This window comes from Bombus affinis, chromosome 8, assembly GCF_024516045.1.
Source record: "Bombus affinis isolate iyBomAffi1 chromosome 8, iyBomAffi1.2, whole genome shotgun sequence".
In the NCBI taxonomy this organism is placed as follows: domain Eukaryota; kingdom Metazoa; phylum Arthropoda; class Insecta; order Hymenoptera; family Apidae; genus Bombus; species Bombus affinis.
In genome coordinates, this window is record NC_066351.1 from 10,435,263 (window position 1) to 10,461,778 (window position 26,516).

The following is a 26,516-nucleotide window of genomic DNA, read 5'->3' on the forward strand; positions in this document are numbered from 1 at the left end:
AAAATATGTTGGTCATTACATTATATAAATAACAATCATTTTAACTATATGTATCCTATTTAATTTCCTCTCCAAGAAACACTGATCATTGCAGTGAATAATTGTTTCACTACCAAATGTTAGATTCGTTATTATACCTGTACTTAGATTAGAAGAAGAACCCTTCTTTCCACGGCTCGGCGTAAGAGCTCCAGAATCCAACTCCGTACCAGCATCCACATGAATCGTTTTGGGTCGAGGTCGAGTTGTTGCAGTCTTGTTACGCAATTTCGTTGGTTTTATTGTATTAAGAAGTTCTTTATCGATAACCTTGCCCTAAGTAATAGTAACAATTTCTAGCGATTAATTCAATTAAAACACTATTGATGACAGAAAACTTAGAAAAAGCATTCACTTCTCTTTCTGCCTCTTCTATTGCTTTCTTTACTTTATGTTGTTCTAAAATAGCTGCCCTTCGTTGCCTTTCCTCTTCCTTTTTACGAGCTCTTTCTTCTGCTTTCAATTTTTCTTGTTCTCGACGAGCTTGCGCTTCTACCTCTTTTCTCTCTTTCATCTCTTCTTGTTGCTGTCTTCTTTGTAATGATAAGAGCATTATACGTTCCTTTTTCCGTTCCATTTCATCAAGAGAATTCTACAACAATATTCCAATAAAGTGTATGTAAGGTAAAAGAAAAAAAAAAGATTGTACAGCGACAAAATTCATGCGAAGTTTATCGCATAACTTACTGGATCAGGATTTGCTAATTGATTTCCAATTATTAAACCAACTCCAGATTGTCGACTCTCTCCACTCATCTCATGTCGTTCTCTTTGCTTTTCTCTTTCTCCTTCTCTTTGTATTTCTCTATCTCTAATTTCTTGCCGTTGGAAGTCTCTCTCGTCTATCTGACGCTGCTTTTCTCGATCAGAATCTCGTTGAATTTCCAGCTGTTTCTGCCTATCCATAACAATCGCAGAAGGAGAGTCAGGACGCATCGTAAAATCTTCACTGTCAACATATGAAGACACGCCTCTTTCCTAAAGAAAAAAAAAAATTACACATTTATTATATACATAACACGTCCTGTATACGGATTCTAAAATTTTTAAATTATCATTACATATTTACCTTTTTAGGGGATGTCCTTTTCACTCTAAGGGTTGGTTTTGGTTTTTTCGGCGCGTCATTATCAAAGCAGATATAAAATCCTTTTTCACCAGCATCCGTTGGATCTAAAGGCGTTACCTCTGGTGTACCTGATGGAGATGGTGTGGCTTCTCTTAATGATGGATGAGGTTGAAATGAATTACGTGATATTGAAGGTCTAGTTGGTGATGGAATTCTATATGTACGGCTGCCGGACGTGATGTTTAAACCTCTTATACCTTGTGTAAGCTCATCATCATTTCCTTTAAAACACATGAATGAGTGAACAAAAAGAGGATGAAAACAAAAACATAAACGTAATGAATTCTTTGAAGATATTACACATGATATGTTTTTAGGTGAATGGGGAAAAAAAAACACTTACCAATAAATGATATATTCTGAGGCTTCATGTCATCAACAGGTGGAGCTGGAACAGGTGCGTGCATTGCAGTAATTTGTCTTTTTTCAGTAGGGCTTTCACACTTAATCGGTATATGGTGTACAGTTGGCCTTTTTGGTTCAGGACTTTCACTCATTAACTGACTTATTCGATGAACCTACATATCAAAATTGAGGATAGAAAATTTGGTAGCGACGACATTAATATAATATATAAACTATCAAACTGTCACAAATAAACGAACCTTATAATGATAACTATACGAATTAGTAAAACTGGATGAATGAAAAAACTGCATTTTTAGTTGTATAAATCTTTTAAAAAGGCAGGTAATTTAAAAAAGGGAGAGGAGCGCTCGAACGTTGAAACTTCAATCCGAGGAGCGTCTGCTATACTAGGTGTGAAGAGAGTATCTATAAATGTGCATTACATCACTAACTGGTTCCATGACAGTTTCTTACATATACACATACATGTATGAAGCAATTCATTTACAATCTAATTGACCAAAAAAAGTAGCGAATAATATACAATCTTAACAATAAAACAAAACTTCTCTGTTAGTTTAAATTAGTATTATGAAAATATATATAATTATTTATTTTTATTTTTTACGTGCTTAAAATATAAATTTTATTAAAAATACATTAATTAAAACGAAGTTTGATAAATTGGACTTCAAGAATTTAAGATATATTTTAATATTGTTTCCATAAATAAAATAAAATTTTAAATAATACTTAGATAAAAATAGAAATAAAAATTTTTCCTTGTGAATTATTAAAGAAAAATAAAAATCAAATAGAATAACTAAAGATCATTATACTCACAGCATTGCGATGTTGTGGACTAGCAGAAGATGGTGGTGTTTGATTAAAGATAGATGTAGATGATGGATATGTAGGACCAGGATGACTCATTTGATTATTACAAAGACTATGATCTCCACCATTGAGGTACCTCGGTTCTTGAGGAGTATCGTGTAGAACAAATCCTTTCTGTTGAGGTGGATGCGTTCCCCAATTTCGTGTATCTTGATATAAGCGCATGTCTTGTTGATAAGCTACATAAAGTTTTGAAAGATTTATGTTAAAAATTATGAAAACATCAATAGATTAAATCCTAGGCTGTTATAATGTACATACGTGTTGGTTGAGTACTATATCGTGGATCCATTGACTGCTGATAGCCCACAGCAGCCATTTCATTTGCTAAGCTTTGAGTTGGAGGTGGTTGACCCCACATTCGTCTTTGCAATTGGGGTTGATCATGTAGATAAAACTGAGATTGCTGAGTATCTTGTAATTTGGATGTTAATGGATTTATAGGCGCCATTCCAAAATTCTAAACAGGGAAGGAAAAAAGATATAAATGTTTTAGATGTTATTATAAAATAACTAAATTACGGAACTGGAAAATAGTACATACTTGCATATGTTGTTGACTAAGACTTTGCAATTGCTGAAACTGTTGCTGTATTTGCTGTTGATGCTGTGTCATTAAATGCTGCTGCTGTATTTGATTTTGCTGATTTGCTAAACGTTGTATATCAGCTTGTATTTCACTAAGACTGTTATTCATTCTGCGAAAAGGTGTACATATTCTTTTTCAACAGATTTGATAAAACGAAATCTTTGTATATTATAAAATGAAAATGTATACTAACTGTGATATAGATTGATGATATTGCTCAAGATCCATGTTCTCAATATCTGGAGTGCGTCTTGTTTCAATAAATGGGGCGTTACCGTCATGCTCTAACCATTTATGTTCAACATCCCGAACATCCTCACTAATTTCCTATGATCATTGGTACAAATATTAAATGATTATTTGGAATATGTAAAGAATGTATTCTCTCATAATATTAATATACTGCACACCTACAGGTACATTAGCCATTTTGTATTTTATCCATTTCTCAATATCTAATAATTGATGACAATCTTGCAACATAATATACGTATATCTTTTGACATATGCACAAATATTTCAATTAAAAATAAATAATATACTTGTAGATGTATAAGTAAACAGAAGTTTAATGTGTGTGAACAATATAATATTATTGGTGATCATTTAAATTGAAGACCCGTAATATTGATGACCTAAAGCTTAGAGTCAGTTTATAAGTCATATTTTTCTATAGTAATTTTAAGAGCTGAAATTGCCTTTCAATGCGATTTTCCCTTGAAGTAGTAGATAAGATTACAATAAACACAGATCAATGTCTACAATTAACTACTGTAAAAATGTACACATATAACAATAGATCAGTCCAGTTCAAAGTATTCATACATACATCACATATGTATTCCAATGTAAGATTGGTTTTGTTAATGTTTTTGTGCTAAAGTATGTTTAGAACACAAGTGTAAAACCACCACCACAAACAATAATTTCAAATCAAATTTCAAACACGTCTCTATAGATTCTTATCCAGGGAGTGTTTAGTACTGTACCATGCGTTCCGAGAGCGATATTGTACAAAATTGCATTGAAACGTGGGAACAGAGTAGCAAACTTGATCAAAGACCACAGAATGCATTGAGACTGTTTCGTTTTCCTCTATGACTAAATGTAAGCAACGATAAGCAGAATAATCATACATTGTTAAAAAAAAAGACTCAATTGAGATTATTTTCTGATTAAAAGAAATTATAGAAAGCACATTTTCTATCTTACTTGCAGCGTACTAAGGCAATTATTATTATTATTGCTCTTTACTTGTTTCTTATATTAAGAATTAAAAATAAGAGATCAAAGTCCTTTTAATGATATCTTTAAAAGCAAAAGTACAAAAGAAGTTAACGAATGTCTAGAAGCCATACATAAGCCATGTATGTAAATTGCTAGACGAATCAGCAAATATTTCTCTTTCAAATGTTCATCTACAGGAACACTGTTGTATAATATCGTACCTTGAGCGAGAAGGGTCTCTGTGGTTTTTCTTGAGAGGGTTGTTGGGTTACAGGGGTCGTCTCGGAAACACTTGTCGGGGTCTCCCCCGAAGATCCGGAGGTTACAGGAGTGGGGGGACCAATTTCAGCCGGACTGTCCCCCCCAGACGTTGATGAAGAGGGAGATTTAACCTTACCCTGCAACCAGCCCAAGCACCGTGCCTTGTTAAGTACTTGGAGTCCGCATATGCTGAGTCCAATATGTCATCAACCACCACACCATGGTCGGACTTCTCCGCAGCCAAATATATACGTTACATTCAAGCACTAAACGCCAAAGCCAATTCAAAGACTTGCAAATACTTAATTACCAATAGCTTTCTTCGCTATTGCACAACTGAATAATTCTTTTTAAGTAAGTACGATAGAACTTCCATAGTGCACAATGTTCCCAACTAAAGTGAATGAGTAAATAGGTATCCGTTTATCTGATTACTTGAAGAACTTGAAAAGAAACATAGCGTTTTTACTGCCTTTATCTTCTACATTCTCAGATATAAATTATCTTTTACTAGGAATTACAATTCTTATAATTTGATTTCGTTTATATTTAGGATTTTTCAGTTTTTCTAAATTTAATATCAATAGATGAGAAGTAAGTCAATTTGAATATAACTTTCTCGGTTAAAAGTTGCTAATTACTAATGTAAAACATGCATACCGTCACCAAATTAATTTAAACGGTTACTTGTTTATTACTCACATTACTTATTTAGAGATATTTTTACATAAACATGTATAAAGCGGAGGAACGAGAACGGCATCCAAGGAATTGATAATCTATTTTATTATACAAAGTGTGTAGTCTACGTTCAATTTTATAATTCTGTAATAATAGAACTTTATCATATCAGCATGCACTTACCACCAAGTACAGCTGAAAGATAAGAAAGAAAAACGTATTACAATAGTTTAGCTGGCAATAAAGATTATCTGCATTAACCATGATAGGCGTCAAAATTATATCACATTTGCAACTACACACAAAGATTCATCGCTCCAGAAGCTAATGATATGACAGAAATATAGATGTTACGGAAAGAAATTAACAAGTATCGAAAAATATGCGGCATTTACCTGAAATAAAACATTATTATCGCAAGCTCACTTACAACGCTACTTCACAGTAATTGAATATAGTAATACAGCCAGTTATAAAATCAAATAAACGTTATAGAAGCAAATATATAATAAATATCGAATTGCTTGTGGATCTAAAGAAATTTCGTTACAGAAGAAAAAGAAACTGTTCGACGTTCGATACAATATAATTATGCATTGCTCTATACTAAACACCCGTGGCTAAATTTCAAATACCTCATGGCTGTATTCAATGCTCTGTTTCGTTTCGATTTATCTCCTTTCCCCTATTCTTGTACGAGAACAATCGAAGATTAATTCCTCCGGTATACTAAGTATAATTAAAAACGAGAAAACGAAGCACATATACGCTCTCTAAAAATACTTATTCTCATATCTTATCAATGATGCATCTTCCAATGAAAGAAACAAATCATTAAAGAGGCCATGAAAGTGATCTGGCTGAAATTCGATCGTGAGACTTTAAAAAATGGGAAACGCGAAGTTCGCGATCATCTTTTCGAGCGTAATCACGTATTTTACCTTCGTGACAGCTTGCAGGAACGCAGCTTTGCCCACTTTCTGCCGTTGTTTCGACATCACGACTTCCATCCTTCTCTTCTCGTTTTCTATGTGACGTCGTTTCTCCTCCAACTTCAATCTAATATTATTCAGTTGTGAGGCCATAATCGTGTTACCTCCGTTCTCGTCTGCTAGCACGATTACATCGTTTATTCCATTAATATAGGAGGAACTATCTAAGCCACGCGCTTCTTTAAATAATAAATACATACCAACAGAATGTTGTTCCATCTGTTGAGATTGCTGGTTGCTCTGTTGCTGCCACGTGGTCGTATTCGGTAACGTGGCGAACGTCGTTTTCTTCTCACCATTCCTATTACCATTGGTCTGACCAAGTTTCTTATTCGACAGATTCGACTTGCTGTCGTCGCGTTCTTGTTCCGTGTAGGTCAAGTTGATCCCTTTCTCGGAGCTTTGCCTGCTTAAATTCGCGAAGCTGGCTAACTTGGACGTATCCCCGTCCGAATTAACGTTCTCGCTGGAATGTAAAATTTGCTTGAGCGCGACGTTGTCCAAGCTAGAGTTTGAGGTCTGCCTTCTTAATCTCGGCGGTTCTTCCTTATCGTATCCGTTATCTGATAAAATATGCTGCACTCCGCTACCGTACACATCCTGAACGCTAGATCTTGCTGGTAGTGTCGGCTCTGTGGTGCTCCGTTTGCCAATGTGCGCGCCGACCTCCTTGTCTGGATTTCTGCCAAAGTTGTGTAAATTATCCTGCACAAGAAACATCCTCACTCGATCGTTCCTTTTTACTTCTTTTGAATCTGAATGATTGATATCACGTTGGCAGTGATCACTCACCTGAGATCCACCAAAGTTCTCAATGGTCAGCTGAGAGTCGTCCGAAACACTGTTACGCCTAGATCGTCGGCCAGCATACGAGCTTCTCCTCTGTTCTTCCCAATTGCTTGGCCGACCAGCGGCATCTACTCTAGTTATAGATTTCTCGTCTGCTACGGAGCTTAACGTAGGGATGCCTTTGCCACGGTGGACTACGAAACTTTCTTCGCTCCCTGCTCGTCTGCGAAACGATCATAAATCAGAGAGAGTAGAAAAGTGTTCAACACTTTGATCAGTGTTAGCTATTCACTGATTTCGTATCAAATGCTGATACAGGATAAATTATATTTGATTTATGATTACGTAGTTCTAAGTCTGAAGAAACGAAGCTACAGTGTGTTAGTGTTCGTATTAAACATTGTTAGAAATACGGTCTGCCTGTGTTCAATCGGATACAATCGGAATCCGACTGTGAATCAATATTACAAGGAAATGGATTAACAGTTGACTACTAAGAAACTTATGTATTCCGAAAGCGATAAATGTCGTTTGTCGTCCCATATTTTTTGCTAATCTTTATAACATTACGCTATAATCTCTTTACGACAGAGTCTAGCCTTTTCTGAAACTAGAAGAATAAAGATCTGTTTTGCATTTGAGTACGTTTCAATCGAGAATATTTTAACCGGATACGAACGTGTTCTAAATTGTTTTCGAATCGTCATACGAAGAGTAGAATGTTAAGAATTGTTAAGATTACTTTCGAAATAGGTATAGAAATGAAGCGTGAAAACCTACCTGTCGTCGTGAGAATAATTTTCGGCAGTTTGTTGCAGTGATTGTGACTTCTTGACAGAGGAGGATGACGGTGCTTTTGCAACTAGAAAATAATTCAATGCTATAGCGATCGCTTACGTATGTACCTAAATGATATCAATATCTAAATCAATAATCACTCCTGACGTGTAGGACAATAGAAGTTCAGAAGGATCCTTTAATCGGTGTGAAAACATTAAGTTGCATCATGATACACCGAATGAAACTCGTGTGCGAAATTTCTATACACTGTCCGGCAACATTGTCCAACATCGGCGATCGGGCACCGATCGTACTGTCGCTGCAAGAAAATCGATCGTAATAAATAAATGGTGATCGCGTTGCGATGAAAATTTGTCGCCGGACTGTAGAAATTTCGGGGCACACGAGTTTCAGAAACCAATATGTCTATTGAACAAAAGCTAATGTTATCATACACTGGAAAAATATACACTCGTCAGATGGGTAAAACAGTTAATTGGAGCTAACAGACTAATCTCTAGCTGTGTCTAATCGTCGTGGTAATGTGTCACACAAAAAGAAAGTCGACCAAACCCATTCAAAACGAACGAAACAAGGGGCAGAAATAAAAATAGGTACAGGGATCACCGAGCAGACACAGAAATACAAAACACGCAATAACGTAGACGATGTACGTTGCAAAACAAGTATACCAACTTAATATGGAGTGGATATATTAATGAATCGTTGAGATTTCTTCCTGTATCAGTCAATATGGTATAAGACAAATAGGAGGCATCATGCAGAACGAAAGGAACGGAAAGCTAACGACAACGCAAGCGGCAACCAAACGATGAGAATGAACGTTTGTTAATACTTTTTTTTTTTTTTTTTAATCACAAAAATGCGCAAACACGTATTCTTCATGCAGTCCTAATAGTTAGAAGATCGCTACTCCATCATGGCATTAAATGGTACGCAAATAATACGATTAGTAAGAAGCAGAGTGCGCCTAGTAAGTTATCTGCGCTTTGTTACATAGCTAAATCTAAACATCTGGCCACGTTTTAAATGCAGAACGCATTTTTCATTCGCTTGTTTTTGCTTATTTTTCTTTTCTCTCTCTTCCCTCTGTCTCTTTTTTTTAAATTAATTATTATTAGTAGTAGTAGTATTCTTTTACACGTGATAAAAATATGAACACATTTTGAAACAACTCGTTCGATCGTTCCTGAGTCGAAGTACGTATTTTACTTTCAGCTTGTTTCAGTTAACGTCCTTCTTATGCGTAGAATACAGATACGCGATAATATTGTTACTACAACGATGACAAATCCGTCAATGGAACAAAAATCGAGACTTACTGTGCGATCTTGGAGAAAAGATTAGACACGTAAAAAGATCGTGGATATCGTTTCATCGTTCCCGAAATCATTAGGAAACCAGTTATTAAGAAAAGTAACTCTACCGTACAATACCTGCGCGAAGATTGAAATACGATTCTTTATATGATCTACGACTTAGACGTCAATTAACGACGTCGAGTTTAATCTATTACGTTGTTCGAAAAGTTCGTAGCGTTTCTGGTAATCGATATGAAATTCAGCTGTTCTCCGCGAGATCAGAAGAGAATTTTATGATAAACTTTTCTTAAATAACGTAATGAATTGAACGAAATATCGTTCGTAGTACGTTAAATATAACGATCAAAGGGAACGATCAATTTATTGGGAAATTTATTTCGAAATGATCAATAGAGAAAGCTTTTCTGTTCGATAAAACAACGTTGAATCTACTTGTGGGGATTACTATTACAGCAACAGTTATTTAAGAGAATTCATTGCTAAGAAAAATAAAAAGTTTAAGAACAAATATTCGCGATGTTATCCACTAAAAAATCCCCACTTCCTCCCTTTGAATATGCTACAAATTTGTCGAACAACTCAATGGTATAATAATTTGATTCTAGAGAAATTAGTTCAATTTATCATTAACTATGAGTCCTTATACTTTAATCGTCAAAATCATTTTAACAATAATATCCCTTTGTGCATTGATAATTACATTTGTTTCCTCTATATACAGAGTGTTTCAGGTTTCTTCGATGAGATACAAACATAGACTAGCAATTACTTGATCGAACAAGTTCTAGCAAGAATACAAAATAATGATATTCTAATGATAGAATATTCTTATTTCTATCGATAGAACGTGGTATAGTTTAACAGAGAAAACCTGAATCCGCTCAGTATAGAAAATCTAGCTTTTATTCTAAAATTCGCGCACGTATTCACAGTACCTTTGTCACTCCTTACTCAAAGGAAAGGGAAAATGCGTCGCATTTAAAATGTAGTAAATCTAAAGAAGACCAAAAACAGAAAACCAATAAAGTTAAATTAAAACAGAACGAAATATTACAAAGTTGGAAAAAAAAAATAAAAATAAAATAAGAAGGAACCATCGAAGAACAAACGACAAACTCGACAGGTTGATGATCCCTCGGAAGACCTGAACCTTTTTCATACTCTTTCTCTTTGCGCTATTTTTCTTTTTTTGCGTTCGATTTTCTTTTTTTTTTTTTTCGTTCGAACCGACACGTCAGTCGGCGAAACGCGATTCAGAGAAGACCACCTAGTTTCATGATTTTTGGTTGTTTGGTAACGTGTGGGTACCTGTGAAGCCTGGCGCGGATACGGAGAGGTTGCTTCTCAGATCAGGTATCGGAGCTATAGACTGTGGCAGACTTCTTTTATGAGCTACGCCATGACTATTGCGCGGGCAGGCTGCACCCGTCACCGCACCGTATTCGTTCATTGGCAACCGGAAGTTGACGAAAGAAGAAGGCGAGGATAGCGTTGTTGTCAAGCATCAAGAAGGTTACGCCATAGAAATATATGGAAATATTACAGTTTTACATTAAGTGATATAATTACGTGGAGGATCGTCGCTGTTGATTTGTTCTTTCTTTCTTTTTTTCTTTTTCTTTTTTTTTCTCTTGCAATTGTTTCTCCATTCTTTAAAGTAAACTTTATTATTAATCGTGGAACAATATATAATTCGACTTAATTTTTGTCTTGCATATATCCGTCTAAAAAGATACAGATGCGTTTATTAGTCGCTGCTAAGGACCTGGATCTCGAGACTGGGAACGAGTGTGTGTACTGACACTGATAAAAAGCGTGATACCGTTCCAACTGCGAGCAATATTCCGTTTCGTTGATTTACGATTCGTCAGATAGTAACAGGATACGAAGTTGTATACAGATAGCGTGTGGGGTATTAGAAAAATTCTGTCGCACGTTGTTTTCCAGCATAGAACAGAACATCGAAACAGCAACGTGATATACTTGTTACAACTTATTGAAAATAACTCTTGGCTCTTTAGAATAATCATATAGACGTGTACGTGTGTACGCGCGAGAGTCTAGATTTTGTTTCTTCAAAATTAATAATAATTTAGTAACTCTTAGTAATCTTAACTCGAAGAAATGAATTAAGATCACTGTATCGTTCGTTACTTAACCACGCGTACAGAAAGAAGCATAAATCATCTATCTTTAGCACCAAAGATAGTTGGTTTATTTCTTCCAGTCCGCTCACTGATAAAACTTTCAAACTTTTCGTCGGTAGCGTAGAATGAATTACACGAAGCTTTTACACGCTTCGTGCGTGCTTATCGAACATAGTTATCAGACAAAACTTTGCTAAGACGTTTTCTTAACCTTATGATACGTGCGTAACAAATTTTGTACAAATATACAAGTACAGATTGCTCGCAACAGAAGCGGAATTCCATGGAAAAAAAGTATAATTAAAAATAAATTATAGAACGGGTAAGTCCAATACAGAATGTACGCAGCCTTCACCAATCACATTAATCCGATACCAAAATTCATTAGCCCTTCCTGATCAAAGGATGCGTTCATAGTGTCGAACAAGTCTCTCCAATGCTTTTTATTCGGGAATCGCCATTCTCGTCTTGAATACTTTACGTACCATCTAAGAACTGCATCGCCCTTTCCTCGCCTGGATAACGTACACATTTCGCCGGATGAATTTCCAATACGTTGTACATGTCCGCCAAGAAAACGACTAAATTTTGCTTCATGCACCTGGTATAGAAAAACGAAATATTTAAATGACAACACCTGAGAGACTTTGATGTATGTGCTAGTCGTTCCTAACAACGCTTGAGTAAACCACGTTTCACGATGCTAATCAAAATTAACATTTCTAAGTTTTTCTACGGAGAAAGTTCAATTGAAAGAATTTGATCGATATAAAGTTCGTGTAGAACGATGAAATTGAACTTCATTCAAGCATTAGGTAAATTTTCACGAAAAAAAAGGGAGTCACCTTCGATTTGCATAATTTTTTAATATGCTGTCGCAAGTCATTCTGTGTAGTATCGTGAGAGTTTTATTTGGGTGAGACCGTTTATTAAAAAGTTATTTTCAAAACAATTTATATTCTAGGGGGGATGCTTTTACTTATCGATACCACTCCATCAAAATACAAAATAATTTTACTTTCTTTTATAAATAAACAATTTGTAATAAAACTCTTTTTTAGAACAACTTTTTAACAGACGGCGATCCCCAAAACTTTCGCAACGCTGCTTAGAGCAATGACCCTAAGAACATATTAGAAAAATGATCGAAATCGAAGGTCCTCTTGTAAATAATTATCATATATTACAAAGAAGATTAAGCACATTAATATTACTGGCTGCAGGAAAATTGATTTCCTTTCGATGGATCTAACATTCTTCCGAAAGAATACCAAGCTAATTGATAGAACGAGTTACCATTGAGAAACCTATATTTTCCAGTTTGCATGTCAAGTTACTATAAAAAGCTCGAAAAGCTAAAGTAATAAAAAGCAAAGTGAAAGTTAAAAATCTCACGACCTTCGATTAATCTGCGACCCTTACCCCCTCATATACGTCACGTCTTCGGGTAGCATATGAAAAATGGAATAGGGTAAGCATCGGTTACAAAACGCGTGGACCAGTGACAAGTTGTGCAGCGCGTCTGCGACCGACGGTCTCTTCGACACCCTGATGTCCATCCAATTGAGCTCGCCGGGGCAGTAGAAGGCCACAACGGCGGCAAGGCCGACACCATCGCATAACGATTGGAAGTCCTTGGCAGCTGGCAGTTCTGGCAGTCGCGTTTTATCACCGGCACCTTCCTCCGCCTGGATCTTGGCAATCAACGCGTTTGACGCGTGGCTGATCCAGAGAAGAAGTCCTTTCTCGTGGTCCGCTGGCACATCCACCTCCGCCTGAGGGTCGAACCGCCGGATCGCCGAAACTACTCGATCTCCAGTCACTACTTCCTTCGCGTACAAGACCATCAGGCCCTCTATCACAGCCATATGCGCGGACTGCAAAGAGATATATGCGTGTCAGATTCTATCGTGAACAGAATATTTAATGGAAAGAAAATTTATTTGAAAGATTTTATAGCAGCTGCTATACTCTGTAATTTACGTAGATGTTAATACCAAGAGAAGGAGAGTGGAAAGGAAGCGAGAAGTAACAGGACCAAAGGGAGTACTGTGTGCAATATAAATCAGAGGACGGTATGAGTATGGTACGGAGGAATAAGTTACAAGGATTATTGTAAAGCAAGTCCATTGTGTGGCCTTCTGGCACCTGGAATTACAATAAATATCTATCTGTTTTATAGTAGTTGTAGAATAGTTTGTCTCCGGTCGGCCGGCCATAAGAGAAACTCGATTTACAATTATTTTCCCTGTTGCCTTGCGCTCAATTGGCATTTATTTTACCCTTCATAAATCTTTTATATTCAGATGCGTTGCGTGGTTACGTATGTATCTTATGTGATTTATTGTGCGTTCTTTAGGACAGCAAACTGATACGGTTTTAACAGAGATAGATCAATCAGAATTTTATTCATACGACATTGTAATTAGAGTTTTGTATGTTTAAAGATGGTATGGGGAACAAATTAGATTCTTTTGTTGAATATTCTTTATTTTCTGACGACTGAGATTTGGAGGGAAAGATCTACGCATAACTATCTATTTGATGTTTCATTCTCCAGATTATAATAGATTTAGTAATAATAATAACAGTAGATTTCTAAATAATTGAAAGTATATTTTTTCTTTGATTTATTCAAAGCTTGACAATTTATCGTACTTCCAGTTTTAATGTCGAATAAAAATTTCCTCCCTTAGACATTATCTTACAGTTTCGAAATTTTTTTCTCTAGTATTTTATACCAATACCATTTTCGTTGGCGTATCATTACGATCGTGTGTTTAGAGCGCGGTCGTAAAAGTGCAACCGAAAAAGTTTATTTCGTCTTACCATCTTGAGTGGTGAATTTTGAATGAGAATCGTTTCGGTGAGTTGAGTATTGTTTGGCTCCGCGAGGTAAACACCCTTTCTGGCCAGGGCTTGGAGAATACCGCAATGATTCTGATTGTGATAATTTGGATCCGAATAGATGTTCGCCAGCGCCAAACAGTATAGTTCCGCATTGGAAAGTGCGTGGACGATCTGCGGCTTCAGGTGTTCTTGGTTCTGAAACGAAACATTTTAATAAAGTTGTGCGAGTTGTCTATGAATGACAAACAACTTCAATAAATCTTGTCTCTTTATGAAAATTTCTTACGCAAAGGAAAAAGCACACCGTAGAATGTTCATCATAATTCTTACTAGATAAAACAAATCTCCTTATGAAGATATACGTTTGTACAAAAATCCGCAGTCTAATAATTATCGATTCAAACGTAGCCAATATTAAAAGACTAAAACAAGAATTTCAGACGCAATTTACTCAATTCTTATGAACCGTTTCCTATAAAAAAAAAAAAAAAGAAGAAAAAGAAAAACCCCCTTAAATTATAAAAAGGAAATAAAAGTTTCTAAGCAACAAAAATTGAAATTAAAAAAAGGAAAGGGAAGAAAGGAAGAAAATAGTGGCTGCAGAGAAATCAGGTTCGTGTCAAAGCAGATCTGCTCGTAGCGGCAGCTCGAAACACAATACCCTGTGTCGCATAGGTTGGCCGCAACCGCATAAGAATATCCGGCAGGCACGACGAGCAAATATTAGTATTCCGTAATTTCCGGCGCAGTGCGCGGAAATGCGAAGAACTCGAGACGATGCATCGTAGTAACGGAAATACACTGGTCGTCGCTATTGTTGCTGAACTATCGCGGAACAACACGCGCCACGCGTCTAACCAACCAGGATATCGCTTGTAAAAGAAGAAAGAAAACACGCAGAATGCAAGGGAAAGAAATTTGAATAATTTCCCTTGGAACGTGAAAATTCTGTTTGTTAAAGTATGAGATAAAGTTTATTAAAGAGTGAGATCGGAATATAAAAATTCGACATTTCTGATAAAGGTCGCGTACTTGTGGCTGTTTCTTGATATGCAGACATTGTCAAACTGCTCGATAACTTTTAACACGCAGCATAAATTTTAATTGTAGTTTTTGGTCTTGATAGGTTAATTGGATAATTAATTAACGATGTTACCATGAATACTTATCATTTCACGATAATCTCGGTTCACCTAGATTTCAAGATGCCCGCAAACTAGATCGCGAATATCCAGATACCTTTACTTGAATCGTCAACTCCAAGCGGACTTGAAGCGTCGCCGCGGAAACTCGTTTCTCTCTTTACGATTCTGCCTCGTACAGAAAAGAAATTGGAACAGAATTGATGTTTCGTCGGTCAGCGGAGCTTCGGTTCAGACAACTTTACGATAGGAACGTGAGGTTCTTGTGGTTTGTTCCAAGTTCCATATACGTACGGTACAGAAAAAGTTAATTCCTTTCAGACTGTTATTGCCTCTCGCTTTATGTGCCATACGAACGTGTTTTTTTTACTTTAAGTTACTTCTCGAAATATGGAAATAACACCGTGGTGTCAGGTTGAATACTCAACAGGGGAAGCATTAAGTATCGAATATTTAATTATTACGTTCGCAATAGTTTTATTTTATTCCTTTATCATTATTTCTTCATTAAGAGCTAATAAATAATTTATATTCGTTAAGAAGCACAAATATGATAATACAATTTGACATCTTAGATCTTTTGTGAGTTAGTCTTTTATAAAATTAATCACTTTTTACCATATTAAGATTCATTTAAAAAAAAAAACATAAAAAGCCCAAAAATTTGATATGTTAGATAATTTACTATACAAAGAATTACTATTAAAAAAAAAAATTATGCAACTATCTGACTTATTTTTAACGTTTAATGTAAATTATCTTGACTATTAAATTACGTATTAAAAATTTCTTTTAAAAAAAGTACATCAAACAGTAATTAAAAGATAAATGGTTTCTAAAGTATACCTAAATATATATATCCTAAGAATTTTATTTTTTCAATCTTTTCGTGCGACGCGTCTTACTGAAAAGAGGAAAACACGACATCATTTATCTAAAAGATAATTACCGCTATGATTTACGCTACATTAATTCCTTACGTAGGCACTTGAAATGACTGAAATAGCCCCCGCTGGCTCTATATATATATATAACGGCCAATTAAATCTGCTCTTGGTCCATAAAAAAAAAGTGGCTCGAAAAATCGATCGTAGTTACAAGTCTGTTGAAAACGAGCGAGCGAGGAAGTCACTGATCTGAAATAAGTAGAAAGTATTACGTACATTATTTTGCCAATCATTGCAACTTACGCAATCACTAACCCGAATCTACACTTGCCAGTACAATTTTACGAAGTTCGCTTTTTCCAACGGAAGGAACTCGCAAATCAGCTGTAACAAAAGATAAATCGGCGAGAGACAATAGGGAAGGAGAAAAAACGGAAGAACAATCGAAACGATCGATTATCAGATGCTCAGGCTCCGTTCGCACAGGTGAAGAAAGCCGCGACAACTACTCGTTGAAGATGAGCCAGACTCTGGTCTCTATTGTTTCTTCCAGAGACTCGTAATCATCGTCGGATTACACCTTTGACTTTAAAGGGAAAGCCGAGACTCGGCAACTGGTTATCCGAACGAACGAAAGTTCAAGTGTGAAAAGGATGCGACTAGCTTGCAGATGGTTCATAAGGAAGAATTATAAGGAAGAAAGAGGAGAGTTCTTGCCGGTTAATCAAGCGATACCGGAGAGATCGTGACTGGAGGCTGAAACATCTATTGTGGCTGAATTCATTATCCTGGAACAAAGAGTACCACGGCTCGAAAGTATTTGCTCTTGTTGATGGTTAACGTCTAAAAATGAGGATCATGTGCATTTTTTTATCAAATTAATTAAATATTGCTTTTACGTTGCAATTACGTGTTAGGGCAGGAACAGCAAACGAAGATGCGTCTTCTCCTTGTGCCGAACGTTTCTATGATTTAATGGCCAAAGAAATACGAAGTCCTCGGATATTCGAACGAACTGACAATTTCCTTAGTCTCTGTCTGAACAAATGAAATTTAATATCGTGGAACGTTCTCGCGTTAAAAATTCGTGTAGTTCAGTGGGCAAAAAATATGCGTTTCCCAGATATTAAAAGCGAACTGACGATTTCCTTGATCTCTATTTGAACAAATGAAATTTAATATCGCAGAAACGATTGCTCTATTACTCGGATGATCTATCGTACGAACATTTCTGTCTTCTTATTAGCTCGGATATAGGAGGCTCTAGCGCGCTTTCGAGTAGAACCGTTCGATAGCACTTTCCAAGTTCAAGGGTCTCACCTGGCGGCGCCGGAACACCTTGAACAGCTCCCTCTCGGTCGTGAATTTCGAGCGTCTCGAAACAAAGAATCGATAGCTAGCTATTAATTGATTCCGCTTAACGAAACGGCGATGGTCCTCGGCTAAATAATACATCCTGGGATCGAGTCGACAAGACACAAAAGAAACGTATAAATCAACGCGAACGCTCGTCACGGTACTTCCATGATTTACTGATCGCAGAGAAAGAGGTCGGCTGCGGACGATCGCGCGGTAATTCAATTGCCTTAACTGGATCAACCACACAACCGAAGCTTTCGTGCATGCATTGTACGTGGAATGCCAGATGTATTTGCGAAGTAACAGTGTAACGATCGATATCAGTTTGTTTACTTTTACGATACAAAGAATAATTACTCCAAGTGATTACCTATCCTTCGCGCTCTAACGTTATTACTAGTCTCGATATACAATTTTCCTCGATTGTTCGATTAAATTGTACTTCAAACTCGCCGTGATATTTATTATTCTTATGTAGGCTAATCCAGTAAGAATTAGAGTCGTGAGTATCTTTGGTATCGCGAGAGTAGGAGGAGAAGTTCTCGAACAAAAATTGTTTCATATTTTCTTGTTGAGATGGCTACATTTCGAATGGAGAATTATTTCCATACGACGTTGTGCCATGACGAACTATCTCGCAGTGATCGATAGGGGCGTTGTTCGTTTGACACGACGAAATATTTCGTCTTACATGGTGATTTGTACCTTTTTGTACGTTCCATGTTTCATGTAAAAATCTTTTGCGCCAACGGGAGATGAGATTATTTACATAAAAGAGAGGCACTTTCATGCGGAATTGAAAATATCTCGACGTTTGCAAAATTCGCAAAAACGGAGAATTCTTTGTTACGGCTAATATGCTCTCTCGTGTTTTTCTTCCGCGTTCGCCGCGTATTACACGGGTCCACTTTGTTCCTCATATCTAAGATAAGCAATCTCTCGTTATAACAGATATCCGTGTCATTTCCGAGAAATTTTCCCGAGATTTCACCGTTCATTATCGAAGTTCGGCGGAAGAATGCTTTTCACGGATTTTTATTAGCGTTTGCTGAGTAAAGCGCCCAACAACTTCGCGTATACCTTTCACGATGCCAGCAACGGTTTTCTCCGTCACGAAATAACGACGTGTGCCACAAAAGAGTTTGCAGTACACGTTAAAAATCGCGGAAGAAACCGAGCTACCGCCGTTGAGAACCGACATGCCCACCGGGTGTCCTCTCTGAGCTGTCGAAAGATACGCGGCACTTAGAAAAATTAGAATTTAACCGAAAACGACGATAGTTTAAGAAACAAGTAGCTAGACAGAGATCCTGTCTTCTATCAGCGAACACTGTTGTTTTAATTGAATGTTTCTGTCGAGAGTTCTTGTAAAGTTAATTAGACTCGAGCTAAGTGAGTTGAAAAAGTCCGTGGTAGAACCGAAGACAAACTTTTAGTAAAAAATACGTAGTTTGTGAGGTAATAATTACGCGAAGATAAAGGAGGGATCATTAATTACGTTGATCAGAAAATTCCAAGTTTAGATTAATTGGAGAAGTTGTAGCTGAAATTTTGAATAATCAATCTTTAACGTAATTGGTAAAAATATTTATATAGTTTGTGATCAACCGACTCTAAAATAATAGAAACGGAAGGGACCGTTTATTACGTCGATCAAAGGATGATAAGTTTAGATTAATTCGAAAAGTCGTATCTGATATTTCTAACAATTAATCTTCGACGTGATTCATTTATTTATTATTATTCGTTATTGCTTTTTAGTCAATCGACAATTTATTTCGACGCTGTAGAAATGTTCGGTTTCGTCGTTAAAATATTCTGCCTGTGTTTTAGGAACTCGATTCTTACAATCGGTATTCAATTTCTGTCCTGTCGTGATTCAAATTGGCGCTAATAAGAATCCGCGCGTCTCTGTATTGATTATACTGTCAACTGTGGCAGGTGTCTGCTAGAAAGTCAGCTCTACGTACCTCATTATCGATATAATACGGATCACGAAGGTTTTCTGGCACTCGGTTGTTGTACGCCTTCGACAAGAGCCATTTTACGGAGGCACGTTGTTTGGCCTGCAACAATGAAAAACAAGAGAAAATCAATAATTATCACTTGGAACGTTCGAGGTCGACGTTTATACTGTCGATAGGCAACGACGAACGAATGTAACAATAACGAAGTACGCGATCGCACTGTTTAGATTTTGTGTCGACTGACGATATTTTGTATTTCATTGTTATCTTCTCGATAATTTTTATTGAACAAAACTTGAAATATTTATAAACTAATAGTATGTATATATAATAATATAGAGGTATTTCATAAAAATAACAAATACGACGAGCGCTATTTCGCCGCTTGTTTTTCTTCGCAATCGATTAAGACAAGCGCTACCGTATTGTTCAGGACTTTTCGACTCTGTTTTCCAAAAACCTCTGGGACTCAAAGGGTTAATATTTTTCCATCTCAAAAACCATCGATCTAACTATAAACATATACACATGTACCGATTGATTTGACACGCTTGATCGAAGAAGATTAACATTATAAAAATGTAATAGCCGCAATAACAACGCGTTGTTCCTTCGTTTCCAAATTACATGTATTTTAATAATTTTTCCCACTTTTCCCAATCTCTAAATAAATAAAATAAGATTTGCAAATTACAGAAGAATATCTAAGAACATTTGCAACAAGATCTGATGCATTGCAGGTTATTCTATCTAAGGGTTTGTGTATCGTTTAAAACGTTTCTGTCTATGGCTGTGTAATATTATCTATAGATTACCGAGGATTAAAACATCTTCCTTGCAAGAAGGTTGTAAGGTTCAACGACTATCCAGCAGGTGGTACGCTTTCATCGCACTTTTATACCTTCGTGCCTCGTACACTTTCCTTCTAACAATAAGATAAGGCACTTCACCAACCACTCGAGACGCTTCTTCGCGCCTTATTGTATGGTAAATCTTCAAGCACCGCGCCCTTTTCGAGAATCGAGAGCTGCCTTAACGTGCCTGGTCCGACAGACAAATAATTTTTAAGGACAGCACATACATACGTAATATACTTTCAACGTGTCGCAGCCAAGCGAATGCCGCATAATTCGTCGATTCGTTTCAACGACGGATATATCCGCTGTGACAGGCAATTAATAGCGCTACTTTGGCAACGCAGTACGAGTTTGCAAATTTCCCGTTTTGCATAATTTCTATCGTCGTATCGAATACAAGGTAGGTGAAAAATTGAAATTTACAGATCCGTTACATAAAGCGAGGGTGAAAAATGGGCAAAAATGTTTGTCTGCTAGTCGACGCAGACTAAAATCAATGTGTTCGACGAGAAGGATAAAAATTTTTTCGCGCTTGTGAAAGATGCTTTAGCAGTCCTGGCCAAATGATCGTTTTCGATATTTCATTAAAAATTGTACATTCTTTATGTTATTTCCATTCTTCGTCTAACTTTACGTAAATTCTTGTATTATCCGATTAATCGATTTCTCGATTTTTATTAATATAACTATATCCGCTTCGCGATATCAGGATTAATTACGATTACAGCAACAATTACGTCATCCGTCAATTACAGAGACCGATACAATGGTACAATACAAGTATTTCGAGCGAGGAAGAGCGTCGATTTATAACATTGGGCGAGGCTCGGGAATGTGTGCAAGTTAAAGGGGTCAACGAAGTCCGGCCAATCATTGTTATCGACCCAGCACAGGCATTGTTAGTTATACAGTAGTCATCCTTCCTTTCGTGATAGACGACCCTGAACGGCGCCTTATGCCCCATTTCGTGCGCGGGATTCAACGGAAGCTGCTCCCGTTCCAGATCGTTCGTGAAAATCCCAAGGCGGTGGGAAATTGTTATTTTGTTCGGAATGTAACAGCGAGAAAGATGGCTCCTTGGAAGCAAATTCACCTCTGTTTTTATTACTTTGGTTTCTGGAATACCCATCACTAACGAGGGAAGATCATCCAACTCGCAGATTCGACAAATTATGGAACTTTGGGAATATGTAGACGATACATTGATATGTATTACGAAATTATTCTTCTTTTTTGCTATGCAAATTCACTCTAAGAGGGTGACATTGATCTCTGAAAATCCAGTTATTTTCGAATTTTGCGTTACAGTTTCCCTAAAACGTTGATAAACTTTTTTGTCAAATGACGGTCCTCATTAAAAGAGGTAATTTTTGACTGAGAACCTTTTTTTCTATCTTTTGTAGTTCGCGAGTTGAAAGGTAAAATCGGAAAATGGATTTTCAAGGGTCAATATCACCCTCTTTGAGTAAATTTGCGTAATAAAGATTGCGCGATACATATCTAGGTATCGTTTACATATTCTGAAAGTTCCATAGTTTTTCGAAGTTACAAATTGGGAATCTTACCTTTATTTATTTACTTTTATACTTGTATTTATTATATACGATATTTACACGTACATGGATATGTATATATATTCGTATTTATATTTATTTATTAATGATACTTTGCAAATTATTAGCGATTAAAATACGAGTTTAATAATTTGTCATTTGAATTGTCAATCCACTAGATAAGATTAAATCGTTATCTTTCTTCCTTAATTTATTTTTGCTAAATACATTCCAAGTCTGTACTTTCATTAAATATATACTCTAAATAATTAACAATCGATATAAAACAAATTACAATATAATTAATTTTACAGCATTCCAATTAGAACTGGTGAAACTTTTAATTAAGAAAAATCTCAATAATCAGACACGATTACGTTAGATTTTTCGAACCAAATGAATTGAGCCTTCGAACGAAAGACCCGACGTATCAAATGAATAGCAAATTTGATAATTACACGGAGATAAGTCTCGGTTTTAAGCAAACTGCGCGAAAGATAGCAAAAACAGGTCATAACCGTTTCGAGAAGATATCGAAATAGATTGAAAGAACCTGCCAAGTTTCAAACGAGCACGATATTCAATATACATCCTCTCTCGTCCTTTGGAACAAGTTTGAACGACGAAGGCTACCAGAATCGTGAAATATTCTCCTCCCAAAGGAATATGTTACGTTATGTACATTCATGACGGCTACTTTATGTTAGATTTGTTGTAGCTCGTATCTTTGATGCTTCAGATAATGCTGGAGAACAAGAAAAATACAGATAAAACATATAAACACGGTGGTCTTCTTTTTTTTTCAAATTATTAAGAAAATAGTTTTTCCATCGTGAAAGGGACAAATTGAATATTAAAAGATATAAATGATGTTGTGTAATAAATAAATTATCTAAATATAAGGAAAATTGCCTAAAACAATTTTTATCTAGCACGTTTTAATTCCTGTCGTTTAATTAAAAAAGAAACAATCTTCGATGCAGAAGTATCGCAGTGTATTCGGAAAAGGCACGTTAAAAGCTAAAGCAACTAATTACAAAATTGGAATCGCAAAATTGCACAATTTCTGCTGCATAACGATGACGATTCTTCGTTTACAATCTACCGGATGATCGCTTGCGGACGATATCTCTCGCACACTCATTCAACTTGACCAGTAATTTCAAGGAAGAGCGAGGAATGCAGAAACTCGGAGGCCTACAAAAGTCAGGAGTGGCCGTACGAAATAGTAATGGCACTTCTGCTATGCAAATGAATGTTGGACGAAGGAGTTTCTAATACCTTTTACAGAGACGATGACGTAGCATCGTAACCATTAGGAACTATCGATAAGAATAAATTCCTCTGACACAATATCCTTTTTATTGTCAGGATATGACTGTGTTTTTTAACTTAGTATCTTGCCCATTACGTTAATATGCAGAACCGAGGAAATAATTTTACGTAATTATTTTCGAATAATTAGAACTTCTGAAGATATCGCTTCTTTATCCACAATATTAAATATTTTTATTCACAGAGATATTATATATATACACTCCGTCCGCTATATAAATTACTGTTTATAATCTATATAAATTGTTTTATCTCGTACGTTTTATTCCATTTCAGATTTACCTGTTATCTGCGTAAATTACGTCTCCGCATGGATAAACGTCGGGTGAACTGTCTTCTACGATGTGGACTAGCAGGACAGCTGCTTATCTCACATCTAAATACACGCGTATGAATGTAATTGAGTACGAATACGAAAGCACATTAGGCTTACTACGATATACAGAGAATATTTAATATATCACATCCCCGTTACAAAATTGACGTACACGATATAAAGCAACGTTACAGTAGAATTATCAGCATGAGAAAATTCTTTTGAATTGTTTGCGTTAATAACTTAGAAGATAATAACGGAAATGATAGAAATAAGAATGATTAGCCCTTAGTAGCTTGAAACGATCCGAGTCTTACTACGTTTCGTTTTTTTAAAAAGGCATCGATCCAGTAATTCATTTGCCTCGTCAAAGTACGTAAAAGTGACACAATTAATTACGCGAAGCATCGTTGCTTTTATTTCGTAATATTCGCTTAATAACGTGGCTGGCACGATATTGCATTACGCTTGATTAAATGCACTTCAACCACGAACATCGAAGTATTTTTTGTACACGTTACGGTACCAAAGTAATCAATTGCTAACTTCTCTGCTAATTATTAGTGACGAAAGAATATCGATCGGCGTAATAATTTTCTTGAAGACAAAAAGAGTTCCATTATCGCTGATATAATTGCATCTCCATAGACTGAAGCGGTATCGAAGTCCTTGGCCTGACTGGTTTTCACTTTTCTTTCGAACAGCAGGACACAAACGCGAAGAATAACATGAGATCGACGTTTTTGCGATCATGCAACTTCGCGGTGGAAATAAACAAAGCAATAGCGTAAGTTTGTCTTTGATGTTCGAGTATTGATTGATCGAGTCGAATTATACGATATCACGCGATGCTTGTTAGTGTGTAACGCATCGTAACGCGTTAAATCAATCGGACAATCTGAACGAACAGATTTTACGGTGCCCTTAGACGTCAATAATACATATTGTCAATATTTCAAGATCCTCAACGAAAATGAAGTTTGTCAATAAATGCTGACGATATCGTATTGACAATACGTATTGATCCTTTTGGTTAAGAATCTTTAAATATTGACAAATATATATCGATAGCTGAGTGCACCCTTACACGTCTCTTTCGGAACGTCTGATCGAGACAAATTGTTGTTAACATTGAGTGTAAAGAAAAGTTAAAAAGAACGAAAGAAGAAATTATTCTCGTTTATTATGGTATATGTATTCTCCATGAAAATTCTCAATGAATCTCGAGATTCAAGAATAGCAAGAAACATTTGCTTTTGGTTTCCTAATGCAAGACTCGTCTTAACAAACGAAAATTGAAAAGACATACCGAACACAAATTAACGTAATTCGAAGCATACGTTAAACGTAAGTTAATCTATTTACGTTTCATTATAAATATCTTGTGTCTATTTTAACTAGTCTGCAATCTCGCTTATCGTAAAAGAGATATTTCTAGCCGACGGTAGATAATAATTTATCAATCATTCAAATAATAATATTTATTATCAATCAGATAATAATATTTATGAATCGTTGTTTTCAATCAAAATTGCGTGCAATCGAGAAAGGTGCGACACGATCCGCTAAGATACGAATAATTCTCGAAAAATTATCAATTTTATCTGGAACAGGGAATATACTAAATAAACCGTGAAAGTACATATCACCGACCGTAAACTCCCAGGAAATTCCCGCGAGATATCCCGCGGCGGGCGACAATTTCGATTACGAAACTTGATAGCAAAATGAAATCGTAAGATGCAATAATATAAGAATAGATAAATGGATGGTTAAACTTTTCCTAGTTTCTCTCTCTCTCTCTCTCTCTTTCTCTGTCGGTAATTATTGTTCAGATTAAAAGATTAATAATATCGATATCTAGATTAATTTTTATTTTCTCTTCGTTAATTCTATATATTTATTTCTTTATGCACTATGCATATACTTTTTTGTATATTTATTAAACAACTATATATTTATTTCTTATTTTATTTATTCCAATACACTACATACATACGTAAATTCAAAGTACACGATAAAATGAAGTTCTCCAAAATGTAGCAATCTAATCCACTGTGCAGGATTAATAAATCATGTATTTATAACTAAACGCCTGAAACAAGACAACAGTCTTTGCATCGGTTGCCCGGTTCAAGGATATTTTCGCTTAAATCTCTGACACCAAAGCCCGTGCAAAAATCAATCCTTATCCGGGAGAACGTAATTCCGCGTACGAATGAAAAATGCAACGAGGCAAGAAGCGAACGATCCTTGAAGCTTCGGCAGATCGCACGGCGAGCAAAACCTACGAAAGTGGGAAACACGGGGAGCAATAAAAAGAAATCCTTGAATGTCTACGTTAGCCAACGCGTTCTTCAAACGGGCACCTTGGTTCTGTTACACAACCGTGTCACATATAGGCATGGCTGTTCGAGTGGAATAACGATCTATATTCTGTACAATCTGCTCGAATAAATATTCGAGTCACAGGTCGTCATCAAACGGATCGTCGTCGATCGCGATCACGTAACTTCGTCGATATTTAATAGATAAGCTCGTAATTTTACAAAAACTCGAAGCTTCGTAACTTATAAATTGATCGTACGATGCGCGAGAGAGTTAAACAGCGGGGATTTCATGTAAAAGTCAGGTAAAGGCTGTCGACGTTGATGATCGACAAAAATTCCCTTTTTATTCTGTATTTATGTACTTTTAATATAAAGCTGATTACCGAGAGGAGAGCTCTTCGATATATCAACAGCTTGTTACTCCGGATAAAAAAGAAGGAAATTTCACGCTGAAACGTGTCTTTACGAAGCGATATACGTTAGCGATTAAGTTAAAATACGCGACGAAAGCTGACGGCTTATCGTTTATCTCAACATCGTTCGTGTACTCAATGACCTAATTTTGTCTTGCGTTTCCGCGTAATTAGTTTTAGAATCGAACTGCATTTCGTAATATTTAATATATCAACGAGAGTTATTTTCCTTCCGTTTCTTTCCATCGTTCCCTTTAATATTTTAATCGAATTTTCTTCTTCTTC

General features: G+C 36.1%; 1 protein-coding gene across 27 annotated transcripts in view; it reads right to left on the reverse strand.

Annotated features, from left to right (window-relative positions):
- Window positions 1-26,516, reverse strand: part of LOC126919322 (patronin) — an 85,392-nt gene that overhangs the window by 7,610 nt on the left and 51,266 nt on the right. For 17 of the 27 annotated variants that reach the window (XM_050728351.1, XM_050728354.1, XM_050728344.1 and 14 more), the window contains exons 2-21: window positions 19,431-19,526; window positions 14,052-14,267; window positions 12,645-13,099; window positions 11,708-11,823; window positions 10,384-10,494; window positions 7,733-7,814; window positions 6,956-7,175; window positions 6,364-6,868; window positions 6,113-6,282; window positions 5,355-5,366; window positions 4,451-4,627; window positions 3,196-3,329; window positions 2,958-3,132; window positions 2,675-2,873; window positions 2,360-2,592; window positions 1,512-1,686; window positions 1,109-1,389; window positions 727-1,017; window positions 395-631; window positions 138-315 (exon numbers count right to left, since the gene is read on the reverse strand). In XM_050728351.1, coding sequence (XP_050584308.1) covers window positions 138-315; window positions 395-631; window positions 727-1,017; window positions 1,109-1,389; window positions 1,512-1,686; window positions 2,360-2,592; window positions 2,675-2,873; window positions 2,958-3,132; window positions 3,196-3,329; window positions 4,451-4,627; window positions 5,355-5,366; window positions 6,113-6,282; window positions 6,364-6,868; window positions 6,956-7,175; window positions 7,733-7,814; window positions 10,384-10,494; window positions 11,708-11,823; window positions 12,645-13,099; window positions 14,052-14,267; window positions 19,431-19,526 — 4,063 coding nt within the window. Of the gene's footprint in view, window positions 1-137; window positions 316-394; window positions 632-726; window positions 1,018-1,108; window positions 1,390-1,511; window positions 1,687-2,359; window positions 2,593-2,674; window positions 2,874-2,957; window positions 3,133-3,195; window positions 3,330-4,450; window positions 4,628-5,354; window positions 5,367-6,112; window positions 6,283-6,363; window positions 7,176-7,732; window positions 7,815-10,383; window positions 10,495-11,707; window positions 11,824-12,644; window positions 13,100-14,051; window positions 14,268-17,421; window positions 17,606-19,430; window positions 19,527-26,516 lie in introns of those variants that run through there. The other 10 variants (XM_050728338.1, XM_050728336.1, XM_050728333.1 and 7 more) reach the window with 8 other exon arrangements.